The sequence below is a fragment of the Heterodontus francisci genome, chromosome 43, assembly GCF_036365525.1.
Source record: "Heterodontus francisci isolate sHetFra1 chromosome 43, sHetFra1.hap1, whole genome shotgun sequence".
NCBI classification, from domain to species: domain Eukaryota; kingdom Metazoa; phylum Chordata; class Chondrichthyes; order Heterodontiformes; family Heterodontidae; genus Heterodontus; species Heterodontus francisci.
The window spans coordinates 8,192,967-8,209,032 of record NC_090413.1 but is presented as its reverse complement, the minus strand read 5'-3'; the positions used below and the strand labels follow the sequence as shown (position 1 = coordinate 8,209,032).

The 16,066-nt window shown below is 46.7% G+C and overlaps 1 protein-coding gene across 1 annotated transcript in view; it reads right to left on the bottom strand.

Moving 5' to 3' along the window:
- The window catches only part of LOC137355636 (asialoglycoprotein receptor 2-like), a 74,514-nt gene extending 73,736 nt beyond the window's left edge, over positions 1 to 778 (bottom strand). Inside the window, exons 1-2 of the mRNA XM_068021010.1 lie at positions 665 to 778; positions 107 to 197 (exon numbers count right to left, since the gene is read on the bottom strand). Of these exons, the coding sequence (XP_067877111.1) occupies positions 107 to 197; positions 665 to 778 (205 nt within the window). The remainder of the gene's footprint in view (positions 1 to 106; positions 198 to 664) is intronic.
- Positions 779 to 16,066: the final 15,288 nt, after the last annotated feature.

Genomic DNA, 16,066 nt, shown 5'->3' with positions numbered 1-16,066 from the left:
ATATGATCCTTTCACTGCTACGAATTGTTCTGGAGGTTAATGAATTCTAGTTAATTAACTCAAACTGAATAATCTGCACAGTAATGATCAGATCACTGATGTGTACCTGGCTTCGACTCTTTGTGTTTTATTCTGCCTCCTCTGAGTTGAACAGGATGAAACCGAGCGGCATTTTCATAAACATTTAGCTCCACGTTTCAGCTGGAAGATCTTCTTTGAACAATATGTGACAAGTAGAGAAACATGAATTCGTTTGTCACACACTTCCTCTTTCTGTGCTTTTGGTGTGTCTCTGAAAAACCACAACTATATATGTATAAAAGCAAAATACTGCAGATGCTGGAAATCTGAAATAAAAACAAGAAATGCTGGAAATACTCAGCAGGTCTGGCAGCATCTGTGGAGAGCAAAGCAAAGTTAATGTTTCACGTTAGTGACCCTTCATCAGAACTATATATATATTTTTCCCGTACGTTGTAGACGGTACTAATGTGAGTGTCTAGCTCTCGGCCTGAACTGGAAAATTTCATCAACTTTGCTTCCAATTTCCACCCTTCCCTGCCTTCACTTGGTCAATGTACAGCCCTTTCCTTCTCTTCCTCAACTTCTCTGTCTCCTTTCTGCGGATAGGTTATTGATCAATATCTATTTTAAGCCCACTCACCCGCTTAGCTACCGTAAGTAAACTTCCTCCCACCCAATTTCCTCGAAGCACTCTATTCCGTTCTCCCAGTTCCTCCATCTCCATTACATTTGTTCTGATGCTGCCACCATTCATGTTAATGCTTCTGATGTATCTTCCTTTTTCCTAAATCCAGGATTCCCCTCCACCATAGTTGACAGACCACTCAGGTTGTGTCTGTTCATTTCTCACACTTCTGCTCTCACCCTTTCCCCTCTCTCCCAGAACCATAATAGAGTTCCCCTTATCCTCACCTTCTACTCCACCAGCCTCCAAATTCAATGGAGCTTGCCCCATTTCTGCGACGTCCAGCACCACTGCCCCGATCAGCCCAAGCGCCTACAACCAAACTTATCAAGGGGCACTTCACCCAAATTCTCCCTGCTATTTCCCAATGCACAAACAGTTTCACAATCTGTAACACTGTGCTTACAATCACCATTCAATTGTCCTCCTTCAATTCACAACAAAGAAAAAACAGCAACATCTAATCCAAAATAAAAAACAAATCTACCAATCACCTCAATTACATGCAAAGGTAAACAGAAATAATTAAGGATCTAACTAGGAGTCATAGTAGAAGTCATAGAAGTCATAGAAGAGCCTGTCACTCCAGAATTGGCCTTTATAGCCACTCCAGGCGCTGCTTCACAAACCACTGACCACCTCCAGGCGCGTATCCATTGTCTCTCGAGATAAGGAGGCCCAAAAGAAGAAGAAAGAACTAGGAGTCATAGTGTCATGCATGGATGGAGCCGTGAAGAAATAAACAATGAAATGGAGGAATTATGAAGTTAAAAAGTCAACTGTTAAAACTAAATCACAAGAACTTGGGCACTTGAATCATCGTCAAAATGGAGTACTGGCCACGTGACCCCTCCTGTACTGAAAAGAAACAAACTTGTCTGCAACAATGGAACTCGTTAACCTCATCTGAAATAGCTCCTGGAAAAGCCCATTGAAATTGAAAGGAGCACTATTGCATATTGATGACTTCTAGTCACATGAATTAACTAACAAAGGGTTTTGGAGGCAAATGGATTCAACACCCAAACCGAAAATGAATAGGTGTGAAGCCTTCTTTCTTTTTTGGCCTCCTTGTCTAGAGGTGGTCAGTGGTTTGTGGAGCAGCGCTTGGAGTAGCTGGAAAGGCCAATTCTAGAGTGACAGACTCTTCCACAGGCGCTGCAGATAAAATTCGTTGTCGAGGCTGTTACACAGTTGGCACTCTCCTTGCACGTCTGTCTTTCTTCTTGCCAACTGCTAAGTCTCTGCGACTCGCCACTCTTTAGCCCCGCCTTTATGGCTGTCCGCCAGCTCTGGCGATCACTGGCAACTGACTCCCGTGACTTGTGGTTAATGTCACAGGACTTCATGTCGCGTCTTTAAAGCGGAGACATGGACGGCCGGTGGGTCAGATACCAGTGGCGAGCTCGCTGTACAATGTGTCCCTGGGGATCCTGCCATCTTCCATGCGGCTCACATGGCCAAGCCATCTCAAGTGCCGCTGACTCAGTGGAGTGTATAAGCTGGGGATGTTGGCCACCTCGAGGACTTTTGCGTTGGAGATACGGTCCTGCCACCTGATGCCAAGGATTCTCCGGAGGCAGCGAAGATGGAATGAATTGAGACGTCGCTCTTGGTTGACAAATGTTGTCCAGGCCTCGCTGCCATAGAGCAAGGTACTGAGGACACAGGCTTGATACACTCAGACTTTTGTGTTCTGTGTCAGTGCGCCATTTTCCCACACTCTCTTGGCCAGTCTGGACATAGCAGTGGACGCTTTTCCCATGCGCTTGTTTAATTCCGCATCGAGAGACAGGTTACCAGTGATAGTTGAGCCAAGGTAGGTGAACTCTTGAACCACTTCCAGAGCGTGGTCGCCGATATTGATGGATGGAGCATTTCTGACGTCCTGTCCCATGATGTTTGTTTTCTTGAGGCTGATGGTTAGGCCAAATTCATTTCAGGCAGCCGCAATCCTGTCGATGAGTCTCTGCACACACTCTTCTGTGTGGGATATTAATGCAGCATCATCAGCAAAGAGGAGTTCCCTGATGAGGACTTTCCGTACTTTGGTCTTTGCTCTAAGATGGGCAAGGTTGAACAACCTGCCCCCTGATCTTGTGTGGAGGAAAATTCCTTCTTCTGAAGACTTGAACGTATGTGAGAGCAGCAGGGAGAAGAAAATCCCAAACAGTGTAGGTGCGAGAACACAGCCCTGTTTCACGCCACTCAGGATAGGAAAGGGCTCTGATGAGGCGCTGTTATGCTGAATTGTGCCTTTCATATTGTCATGGAATGAGTTGATGATACTCAGTAGCTTTGGTGGACATCCAATCTTTTCTAGTAGTCTGAAGCGACCACGTCTGCTGACGAGGTCAAAGACTTTGGTGAGATCAATGAAAGCAACGTTGTTCGCGGCATTTCTCCTCAGGGTAGACACGCTGAGCCAGATTCTGGAGTGTGTTTAAAACGACTCGAGCGAAGACTTTCCCCATTATGCTGAGCAGGGAGATTCCACCATAGTTGTTGCAGTCACCGCGGTCACCCTTGTTCTTATAGAGGGTGATGATATTGGCATCGCGCATGTCCTGTGGTACTGCTGCCTCGTCCCAGCACAGGCAAAGCAGTTCATGAAGTGCTGAGAGTATAGCAGGCTTGGCACTCTTTGATTATTTCAGGGGTAATGCTGTCCTTCCCAGGGGCTTTTCCACTGGGAGAGAATCAATGGCATCACTGAGTTCCGATTTTGTTGGCTGTTGGTCCAGCTCATCCATGACTGGCAGAGACTGGGCTGCACTGAGGGCGGTCTCAGTGACAACATTTTCCCTCGAGTACAGTTCTAGGTAGTGTTCCACCCAGCGGTCCATTTGCTTGCGTTGGTCAGTGATTGTGTCCCCTGATTTAGATTTAGGGGGGCGATCTTCTTGATGGTTGGCCCAAAAGCTCTCTTAATGCCATCATACATTCCTCTGATGTTTCCGGTGTCGGAGGCCAGCTGAATATGACTGCATAGGAGCTGCCAGTAGACATTTTCACAGAGCCTGGCTGTTCTTTGTGCAGCACTTCTGGCTACTTTAAGTGCTACGGATTTTAACTCGCTGGGGGCTTTCTTGTAGTTGAACGGTGCAGTGCGCTTCGTGGCTATGACAGGTTCCAGCTCTGCGAAGTGAGATTGAAACCAGTCTGCATTCTGCTTCTCACGTTTGCCAAAGATGGTCATTCCTGAGACATAGATGGCGTCTCTGATGTGGGCCCACTTCGTCTCTGCATCCCCTGCATGAGTGTTTTGAAGGGCTTTTCCAAGTGAATTTAGAAACTTATGTAACAGCTGTGGATAAGAAATTCTGTTAGTGTTGATGTGCGGGCGGCCCTTCTGCTTGGAGTGATGTAGCTTCTTTGGTTTGAGTCTAACTTTGCTGCACACCAGGGAGTGGTCGGTGTCGCAGTCCACACTGTGAAAGCTGTGTGTGATTTGGACACTGTTTATAGAGGCTTGCCTTGCGATGATGAGGTCCAGCTGGTGCCAACGATGTGATCTTGTGTGTCTCCATGAAACCTGGTGACAGGGTTTAGTATGAAAGAATGAGTAGGTGATGCAGAGGTGATAGGTACAGAACTCCAGCAGTCTCTGTCCATTCTCATTCATCCTTCCAATGCAGGAGGGCCATGAGTCATGGTCAGCCCCAACCCTGGTGTTAAAGTCCCCCAGCAGGAACAAATGTTCGGTATGAGGAATGATATTATGGAGTTCCTCGTAGAACTGGTCTTTAACTTCAGGTGGGGAGCAGAGTGTTGGAGCATAGATGCTGAGTAGGTTGGCTCTCCCTCTCTCCTTCGAACTGTCTCCAATTTGTAGGAACTGTTCCAGAGTCTATAGAGTCTTGGAAAATGAGCACCAATGCATCCACTATTTCTAGGGCCACTTCCTTAAATACTCTGGGAGGCATACCATCAGGCCCTGGGGATTTATTGGCCTTTAACCCCCTCAATTTCCCCAACACCATTTCTCTACTCATACTGATTTCCTTCTCTCACTCACGAAGTCCTGTGTTCCCCAACATTTCTGGTATGATATTTGTGTCCTCCTTTGTGAAGACAGAACCAAAGTATGCATTTATTTGATCAGCCATTTCTTTGTTCCCCATAATAAATTCCCCCGTTTCTGACTGTAAGGGACCGACATTTGTCTTCACCAATCGTTTTCTCTTCACATACCTATAGAAATTTTTACAGTTAGTTTTTATGTTCCCCGCAAACTTACTCTCGTACTCTATTTTCCCCTTCTTAATCAATCCCTTGGTCCTTCTTTTCTGAATTCTAAACTGCTCCCAATCCTCAGGTCTGTTGTTTTTGCTGGCAAATTTGTATGCCTCTTCCTTGGATCTAATGCTATCTCTAATTTCCCTTGTAAGCCATGGTTTGGCTACCTTTTCAGTTTTACTTTTGCACCAGACAGGGATAAACAATTGTAACAGTTTATCCATGCGCTCTTTAAATGTTTGCCATTGGCTATTCGCCGTCATCCCTTTAAGTAACGCTTCCCAATCCATCACAGCCAACTCGCACCTCATACCTTCGTAGTTTCCTTCACTAAGATTCAGGACCTTTGTCTCAGAATCAACTACGTCACTCTCCATCTTATATCATTATGGGGCATACAGTATTAAAATTGGCAAGTCATGCTGCATCTGGACAGAACCTTAGTTAGGCCACACTTAGAATATTGCGTGCAATTCTGGTCGCCACACTACCAGAAGGACGTGGAGGCTTTGGGGAGGGTACAGAAGAGGTTTGCCCGGATGTTGCCTGGTCTGGAGGGGATTAGCTATGAGGAGAGGTTGGATAAACTCTGATTGTTTTCACTGGAACAACGGAGGTGGAGGGGCGACATGATAGAGGTTTACAAAGTTATGAGTGGCTTGGACAGAGTGGATAGTCAGAAGCTTTTTCCCAGGGTGGAAAAGTCAGTTACTAGGGGACATAGTTTTAAGGTGCGAGGGGCAAAGTTTAGAGGGGATGTGCGAGGCAAGTTCTTTACACAAAGGATGGTGAGTGCCTGGAACCTGCTGCCGGGAGAGGTAGTGGAAGCAGGTACGATTGCGACGTTTACGAGGCATCTTAACAAATACGTGAATGGGAAGGGATTAGAGGGATACGGCCCCGGAGGTGCAGAAGGTTTTAGTTTAGACAGGCATCAAGATCGGCGCAGGCTTGGAGGGCCGAATGGCCTGTTCCTGTGCTGTACTGTTCCTTGTTCTTTATGGTTGCTCATCCCCAAGGGGTCTCGCACCACTAGATTGTCGATTATTCCTCTGTCATTACACAATTCCCAGTCGAGGATGGCCTGTTCTCTAGTTGGTTCCTCAACGTATTGGTCCAGAAATCCATTCCATTTACACTCTAGGAATTCCTCCTCTATGGTATTATGACTAATTAGATTTGCCCAGTCTATATGCAGATTAAAGTCACTCATAATCACAGATGTTCCTTTATTGCATGCATCTCTGATTTCCTGTTTAACGCCATTCCCAACATCACCACTACAGTTTGGGCGTCTATATATAACCCCCACTAACGTTTTTTGCCCCTTCGTGTTCTCAGCTCTACCCATACAGATTCCACATTGTCAGAGCTAATATCTTTCCTCACTATTGTGTTAATTTCCTCTTCAACCAGCAATGCAACTCCACCGCCTTTTGCTTTTTGTCTGTCCTTCCTAAATACTGAATATCTCTGGATTTTCATTTCCCAACCCTTGCAGCCATGTTTCCGCAATCCCAACTTTCTCATACCCATTTACAACTATTTGCGCAATTAATTCATCCACTTTATTGCGAATGCTCTGCCTGTTAAGGCACAAAGCTTTAAGGCTTGTCTTTTTAATATTACTTGTCCCTTTCCCACTATTTTTCATTGTGGCCCGTTTGATTCTGGTCCTTGATTTCTCTGCTTATCACTTTCCTTATTCCCCTTATTGTCTTATGTTCTTGTCTTTGATCCCTCCTCCTCTGACTCCTTGCAAAGGTTCCCATCTCCCTGTCATTTTAGTTTAAATCCTCCCCAACCACTCTAGCAAATACTTCCCCTCGGACATCAGTCCCGGTCCTGCCCAGGTGTAACCCGTCCAGTTTGTACTGGTCTGACCTCCCCCAGAACCAGTCCCAATGTCCCAGGTATCTAAAACCCTCCTCTTCACACCATCTCTTCAGCCACGTATTTATCCGATATATCCTGCTATTTCTACTCTGACTAGCATGTGGCACTGGTAGTAATCCTGAGATCACTACCTTTTGAGGTCCTACTTTTCAACTTACCTCCGAACTCCCTGTATTCTGCTTTTCTGACCTCATCCTTTTTTTACCTACGTCGTTTGTACCAATGTGTACCACGACCACTGGCTGTTTACCCTCCCACTTCAGAATGTCCTGTAACTGCTCTGAGACATCCTTGACCCGAGCACCAGGGAGGCAACACACCATCCTGGAGTCTCTTTTGTGGCCACAGAAACACCTATCTATTCCCCTTACAATTGAATCCCCTATAACTATTGCATTCCCACACTTTTTACTCCTCTCCTGTGCAGCAGAGCCAACCGTGATGCAACAAATTGGGCTTTTGCTGCTTTCCCCTGAGAGGCCATTCCCCACAACAGTATCCAAAGCAGTATATCTGTTTACCAGGGGAATAGGCACAGGAGATTCCTGAAGTGCCTGCCTTGTCCTCTTGCTCTGCCTGGTGGTCACCCAACCCCTTGCTGCCTGTGGAGTCTGAGCCTGTGGTGTGACCACTTCTCTATACGTGCTATCCACAATACTCTCTGCCTCGTGGATGCTCCACAGTGTCCCCAGCTGCTGCTCCAGCTCTGAAACCCGGTCCTATTACAGGATGACAAATCGGGCATAGAGAAGCCAGTAGGGTACTTTTCTAGAAAAATAAATCGCCACCAAGAAAAGTATTCCACTGTGGAAAAAGAAACATTCGGACTTTTGCTGCCTCTTATACATTTCGAAGTACATGTCTGCCAAGACTATAAAGAAATACTAATATACACTGACCATAACGTTTGTGGAAAACTTTAAAAGCCAAAATGCCAGAATATTCAGATGGAGCTTATTGTTACAGTCTTATCATTTGAAGTTTGGACATATTTCGGGGAAAAGCAATATTATCGCTGTTGCTTTGCCACAAATTTAACCTTGTTAAGTTACATGAATGGCGATGGTACAAAGAAAAATTCTGTTAATTATCAGTACAGTGAATGGGGGCATGAATGTGAAAATATGTTTTTTCAGTTTCTGTCTTGCATTGTAATGAAATGCATTCAAGAATGGCGTTTCATTTCACCAACGGCAGAGGTGTCATGGAAGTGTTACTTTTTTCTCTCTGTTTAAAAACTAATGGGGAGTGTTGGATCCCATTAGTTACACAAAGAGAGACGACGTCCGACTGTAGCTATAAGAAACTTTTATTACAGTACTTCTTGGTTACATCATCAGCAAAGCAAACAAAAACAACACCTGGGCTCTCCCTTGTCTCCTCCTGCCCTCTCCGGCCTGAGCAGGGAAATCAAGCCTTTCTTATAGTTCTTCATACAAATCAGTGACACCCCCTTTATGTTCCCAATTGGTTGACAAACTCTGCAGTTTCTTGCTGTCATGGCCTGATTGGGGTACTGCCTTGTCAATTTGTTGCACCTCCTTACTCTCGCAGTTTCTCATCCCCTATTTCCTTGGAATGTTCGGCTCATTGTTGTACAATAGGCTACTCTTTGGCAGGCTGCAGCTGTCCTGTTAGTTTTTAGCTTGTTAGTCTATTTCCACTGATAAGCTGTCTGTGCAGCCCTGAAGCTATGAAGTTATTTTTGATAAGATGTCTGTGCAGCTCCGAGGTTAGTTTGTTAGTAATACATGATTGATTAATTATTTCACCTCAAATGTCCCCATATTATTCTGTTCTCGAAAATTCATTTCTCACAGTCCCCCCTTTGATTCTTCAAAACACTTTTAAGAATCATTCCCTTGATCCCACCTAGGTGCCTTTAATGGTCTCTACTTGTTTAGAAACAGCCTTCAACACCCGGAGGAGTCACATTCAATACGTTGTCTGCTTGTGCCGCAGGAGGGGCCCGCGGGCGCTCTGTAAAGGCATAAGTTTTGCAGGGGCTTCAGTTACTTGTTTACAACAGCACTTAATAAGCAAAAACATCAAATACAGAATTACAACTATAACTAGAAATAAGACCAAACCCTGTACCACTGAAGTCCCTATCGAGCCCAACCAACTGGTCGCCCAGCCCCATAAGGTGGAAGCTGGGGGTTGTTTTAGCTTTTCCACCTCCTTTCGGATGTGTGCTGCCAGATCAGAAATTTCTTCGGAGCTATCTGGAACGTAGGTACAGCACTCGGGTCCTATCAGGGCACATGTACCCCCCTTTTCCGCTGGGACAATATCTAAGGCCATTTGGTTCTGGAGTGCTGCGGTGCGGGGGGTAGCTACCATTTCTGCATTTATTTTATCAAGGGCTTCGGCGGTGTCATTGGCCACATTTTCTGGGACAGAAGCAATATTGATGGATTCCCTGGCTATCTTACCCATACCACGGGAACATGATCGAGAAAAATCTCTCAGTCTCAGTGATAGCTCGTTTCCTTCTTTGTCCCTGAGGTGGCTTATACAAGGAGGTCAAATGATGGATATAAGGTGTAACACAACCTAAATAACATGACCCTGTCCAGAATTTCGGTAACCAGGGATAGGCTTTATTGCCGCAAATAAAATAAGTACCATTATAGGCAATGGGGTTTCTAGTCGTTTCGGGATCCACCTGCCAGGTGGCGTCCCGATCCTTTTCGTTCCTCAAGGTCCCGCAGGAGAATAGCTTTGGCACCTGGAGTTGCATTGAAATAGTGGGAGCAGTTACTTCGTCCCACTTCTCGTCCACCCCTTTGGTCTCTAACCAGGCTTATGAACCCCTGTGGTCTTCCCACGCCTGAGGTGTTAGTAAGGACCAAGAACGGAGGTTCTTGGGTCCGATTGTAATGGGGCCGGTACCACCCCATGAAGGCTCGTCTGTTCCGAGACCCTCTTGCGATCCATTCCGCCGACTCTGATGCATTAAACGGAATGGGACGTAAGGGGATGCCTCCCCTGGACTGGATAGGCACATGTGCACATATCCAACAGCGGGAGAGGTTAGCTTCTTTGGCAAAGGTATAGGTCATGTAAAGGAAAGAGTTAACATGTAATTCTCTGGACACTCGATTCGTTTCCTCATGTGAACAGGTTTGGTTAGACAAAAATGAGCAAATACTTACAATACATGCAAAGAAGATAATACAAATTTTAAACATGGTAGCAATTGACAATTCGGCGTTTAATCACGGGTCGCTCGTTTTACGTGAGAGGCGTGTTTCCAGGCTTTCTTTCCTTCGACTTTAACTGCTGCCTGGGTTGTCAGTAACACTTGGAAAGGTCCCTCCCACTTGGCGCCCAAAGGTTCTTTGTGTATTTTCTTCACGTAGACCCAGATTCCCGGGATGATGTCGTGCCCCCCTTCTGGTGGGTCACCCCAAGCTGCCGATACCTGCGAGGAAGCAGAACTGACAGCATTTGTTAAGTTCTGGCAATATTCTAGTAAAGCGTTACTCATCAAGTGACTATCAGCTTTACGCAGGTCAATTGTTCCCGGTAAAGACATGGGTCTCCCTGTTATTACTTCAAATGGGCTCAAGCCTGTAGTTCTGTTCGGGGTCACTCTGATACTACACAGAACTATCGGCAACGCCTGAGGCCACTTTATTCCTTCCTGGTGATACTTGGATAGTCGCTGTTTTAGCGTCTGATTCATTCGTTCCACTTGACCTGATGACTGTGGGTGATGAGGACAGTGTAAATCCCACGTAATGTTTAGTAGTCGACTGACTTCCTGACAAACCGCGCCTGTGAAATGAGTTCCTTGGTCAGAGTCAATGCTGACCGGTACTCCCCATCTGGGGATGTAATCCTTACACAGGACCTTCGCGGTGAAATTGGCCGTGGCTTTTCTGGCTGGGACGGCTTCTACCCATCTAGAAAATTTATCGACAATGACTAAAATGCTGGTGTATCCTTGGCAAGGTGGGAGAGTGATATAGTCAACTTGTAAGCACTGGAATGGGCTGGCTGGAGCAGGGGCTTTTAGTTGAGGCATTATTGTAGTGGGTCTGGCAGCATCTGTGGAAGGAGAAGCAGAGTTAATGTTTCGGGTCAGTGACCCTTCTTCGGAAGGGTCTTCGTTCCGAAGAAGGGTCACTGACCCGAAACGTTAACTCTGCTTCTCTTTCCACAGATGCTGCCAGACCTGCTGAGTGGTTCCAGCATTTCTTGTTTTTATTTCAGATTTCCAGCATCTGCAGTATTTTGCTTTTATATTATTGTAGTGGGTCCTGGATTGTTTTTCTGACAGACCACACAGCGGTCAGCTACCAGCTGTGCGTGTTTCGTGAACCCTCAACCCCACCAGCTTTTCTGGAACCGTGTTGCCATCTGTTATTTAAAAAGTTCTGTCCGTCGGATTGCTAAGCGAACAAGCTTTGACTTTTTTTTTGGTTTTTCAGTAGATTTGTTGGGAATTTAGAATAGTGGGAATGGAGGTTAAGGCAGTTGAATGTTCCTCCTGCAGAATGTGGGAGGTAAGGGTCGCCAAGAGTGTCCCTGCTGACTGCATCTGCGGGAAGTGCACCCAACTCCAGCTCCTCGAGAACCGCGTTAGGGAACTGGAGCTGGAGCTGGATGAACTTCGGATCATTCGGGAGGCGGAGGGGGTTATTGAGAGGAGTTATGGGGAGGTAGTCACACCTCAGGTAAAAGAAGTAGGTAGATGGGTTACCGTCAGGGGAAGGAGAGGGAACCAGCAGGCAGTGCAGGGATCCCCTGTGGCCGTTTCCCTCAACAACAGGTATACCGTTTTGGATACTGTTGCGGGGGACGACTTACCAGGGGTAAGCAATGGGGTACAGGTCTCTGGCACAGAGTCTGTCCCTGTTGCTCAGAAGGGAAGGGGGAAGAGGAGCAGAGCATTAGTCATTGGGGACTCCATAGTTAGGGGAACAGATAGGAGGTTCTGTGGGAACGAGAGAGACTCACGGTTGGTGTGTTGCCTCCCAGGTGCCAGGGTTCGTGATGTCTCGGATCGTGTTTTTGGGATCCTTAAGGGGAAGGGGGAGCAGCCCCAAGTCGTGGTCCACATAGGCACCAACGACATAGGTAGGAAGAGAGATGGGGATTTAAGGCGGAAATTCAGGGAGCTAGGTAGGAAGCTTAGAGCGAGAACAAACAGAGTTGTTATCTCTGGGTTGTTGCCCGTGCCACGTGCTAAGGAAGCGAGGAATAGGGGGAGAGAGGAGTTGAACACGTGGCTGCAGGGATGGTGTAGGAGGGAGGGTTTTGGTTTCCTGGATAATTGGGGCTGTTTCTGGGGTAGGTGGGACCTCTACAAACAGGATGGTCTTCACCTGAACCAGAGGGGTACCAATATCCTGGGGGGGGGGGAAATTGGTAGTGCTCTTCGGCGGGGGTTTAAACTAATTCAGCAGGGGAATGGGAACCGAAATTGTAGTTCCAGTGTACAGGATGTTGAGAGTAGTGAGGTCAGGGATAAGGTTACAAGGACACAAGAGGGCACTGACAAGCAAGAACTTGGTTTAATGTGTGTCTACTTCAACTCCAGGAGCATCCGGAATAAGGTGGGTGAACTTGCAGCATGGGTTGGTACCTGGGATCTCGATGTTGTGGCCATTTCGGAGACATGAGTAGAGCAGGGGCAGGAATGGATGTTGCAGGTTCCGGGATTTAGATGTTTCAGTAAGAACAGAGAAGATGGTAAAAGAGGGGGGGTGTGGCATTGTTAGTCAAGGAGAGTATTACAGCGGCAGAAAGGACGTTTGAGGACTCGTCTACTGAGGTAGTATGGGCTGAGGTTAGAAACGGGAGAGGAGAGGTCACCCTGTTGGGAGTTTTCTATAGACCTCCGAATAGTTCCAGAGATGTAGAGGAAAGGATAGTGAAGATGATTCTCGACAGGAGCGAGAGTAACAGGGTAGTTGTTATGGGGGACTTTAACTTTCCAAATATCGACTGGAAATACTATAGTTCGAGTACTTTAGATGGGTCAGTTTTTGTCCAGTGTGTGCAGGAGGGTTTTCTGAAACAGTATGTAGACAGGCCAACCAGGGGCGATGCCACATTGGATTTGGCACTGGGTAATGAACCCGGCTAGGTGTTAGATTTAGATGTTGGTGAGCACTTTGGCGATAGTGATCACAATTCGGTTAGGTTTACCTTAGCAATGGGCAGGGACAGGTATATACCGCAGGGCAAGAATTATAGCTGGGGGAAAGGAAATTATGATGCGATTAGGCAAGATTTAGGATGCGTAGGATGGGGAAGGAAACTGCAGGGGATGGGCACAATCGAAATGTGGAGCTTATTCAAGGAGCAGCTACTGCGTGTCCTTGATAAGTATGTACCTGTCAGGCAGGGAGGAAGTTGTCGAGCGAGGGAGCCGTGGTTTACTAAAGAAGTTGAAGCGCTTGTCAAGAGGAAGAAGAAGGCTTATGTTAGGATGAGACGTGAAGGCTCAGTTAGGGCGCTTGAGAGTTACACGCTAGCCAGGAAGGATCAAAAGGGAGAGCTACGAAGAGCAAGGAGAGGACACGAGAAGTCATTGGCGGATAGGATCAAGGAAAACCCTAAGGCTTTCTATAGGTATATCAGGAATAAAAGAATGACTAGAGTTAGATTAGGGCCAATCAAGGATAGTAGTGGGAAGTTGTGTGTGGAATCAGAGGAGATAGGGGAAGCGTTAAATGAATATTTTTCGTCAGTATTTACAGTGGAGAAAGAAAATGTTGTCGAGGAGAATACTGAGATTCAGACTACCAGGCTAGATGGGATTGAGGTTCACAAGGAGGAGGTGTTAGCAATTTTGGAAAGTGTGAAAATAGATAAGTCCCCTGGGCCAGATGGGATTTATCCTAGGATTCTCTGGGAAGCCAGGGATGAGATTGCAGAGCCTTTGTCCTTGATCTTTATGTCATCATTGTCGACAGGAATAGTGCCGGAAGACTGGAGGATAGCAAATGCTGTCCCCTTGTTCAAGAAGGGGAGTAAAGACAGCCCTGGTAATTATCGACCTGTGAGCCTTACTTCGGTTGTGGGTAAAATGTTGGAAAAGGTTATAAGAGATAGGATTTATAATCATCTTGAAAAGAATAAGTTCATTAGCGATAGTCAGCACGGTTTTGTGAAGGGTAGGTCGTGCCTCACAAACCTTATTGAGTTTTTCGAGAAGGTGACCAAACAGGTGGATGAGGGTAAAGCAGTGGATGTGGTGTATATGGATTTCAGTAAGGCGTTTGATAAGGTTCCCCACGGTAGGCTATTGCAGAAAATACGGAAGTATGGGGTTGAAGGTGATTTAGAGCTTTGGATCAGAAATTGGCTAGCTGAAAGAAGACAGAGGGTGGTGGTTGATGGCAAATGTTCATCCTGGAGTTTAGTTACCAGTGGTGTACCGCAAGGATCTGTTTTGGGGCCACTGCTGTTTGTCATTTTTATAAATGACCTGGATGAGGGTGTAGAAGGGTGGGTTAGTAAATTTGCGGATGACACGAAGGTCGGTGGAGTTGTGGATAGTGCCGAAGGATGTTGTAGGGTACAGAGGGACATAGATAGGCTGCAGAGCTGGGCTGAGAGATGGCAAATGGAGCTTAATGCTGAAAAGTGTGAGGTGATTCACTTTGGAAGGAGTAACAGGATTGCAGAATACTGGGCGAATGGGAAGATTCTTGGTAGTGTAGATGAGCAGAGAGATCTTGGTGTCCAGGTACATAAATCCCTGAAAGTTGCTACCCAGGTTAATAGGGCTGTTAAGAAGGCATATGGTGTGTTAGCTTTTATTAGTAGGGGGATCGAGTTTCGGAGCCACGAGGTCATGCTGCAGCTGTACAAAACTCTGGTGAGGCCGCACCTGGAGTATTGCGTGCAGTTCTGGTCACCGCATTATAGGAAGGATGTGGAAGCTTTGGAAAGGGTGCAGAGGAGATTTACTCGGATGTTGCCTGGTATGGAGGGAAGGTCTTATGAGGAAAGGCTGAGGGACTTGAGGTTGTTTTCGTTGGAGAGAAGGAGGAGGAGAGGTGATTTAATAGAGACATATAAGATAATCAGAGGGTTAGATAGGGTGGATAGTGAGAGTCTTTTTCCTCGGATGGTGATGACAAACACGAGGGCACATAGCTTTAAGTTGAGGGGTGATAGATATAGGACAGATGCTAGAGGTAGTTTCTTTACTCAGAGAGTAGTAGGGGCGTGGAACGCCCTGCCTGCAACAATAGTAGACTCGCCAACTTTAAGGGCATTTAAGTGGTCATTGGATAGACATATGGATGAAAATGGAATCGTGTAGGTCAGATGGTTTCACAGGTCGGCGCAACATCGAGGGCCGAAGGGCCTGTACTGCGCTGCAATGTTCTAATGTTCTAATGTTGCGGGGCCAGGTGTCCCCAGGAGTGAATTTGCTGGGCTAAAAAGGGCATCAACGCCTGTGGTGCGACGGGTTTCTCGGTGTCCCTTTGCCTCCATATGCCGTCGTCACATATCTTCATCCCTGCTTCTATCCAGGTCCATTTTTCCTCTTTGGAACATTCACTCTGCATCACTTGTCGATCTTGTGTCAGACGGGACGCATTCAGTTTACATATTTGCGTCCGTGCGTCCGGGGGATCACCTTGCGAGGCGGCTTCCTTGGCTGCCTTGTCGGCTAGGGCATTCCCCTTTGCCTCTATGGTGTTATCTTTCGTATGGGCTTTACATTTCAAAATGGATACCTTTGGTGGCAATTGCATGGCCTCCAGTCAGTCCTCTTTCCCATTTCGAATAGGTGTACCAGCAGCCGTGAAAAATCCTCTTTTACGCCACAGCTGACCAAAGTCGTGAGCGACTCCAAAAGCATACCGCGAGTCTGTGTAAATATTAGCTGTCTTCCCCTCTGCTATTCGACATGCTTCCAACAGGGCTCGCAGATCGGCTTGTTGGGCCGATGTCCCTGAAGGCAGGCATCCCACTTCCACAACTTCATGTTGAGTTGTAACTGCCCATCCTGCTTTCCATATACCGTTGTCAACAAAGGATGAGCCGTCTGTGAATAGGATTAAATCTGGGTTGAGCAATGCTTCCTCTGCCGCTAGGGTTAGCTCCTCTTTTTCTTCCATAATCTCTCCACAATCATGTTCTTCTTCCTCCATCTCTTCAGACCACGGGAGCATAGTCGCTGGATTTACCGGGCTGGCCCGGACAATGTGGAGATTGGGAGCCATTGTTGTCCATCGGGTCCATCTG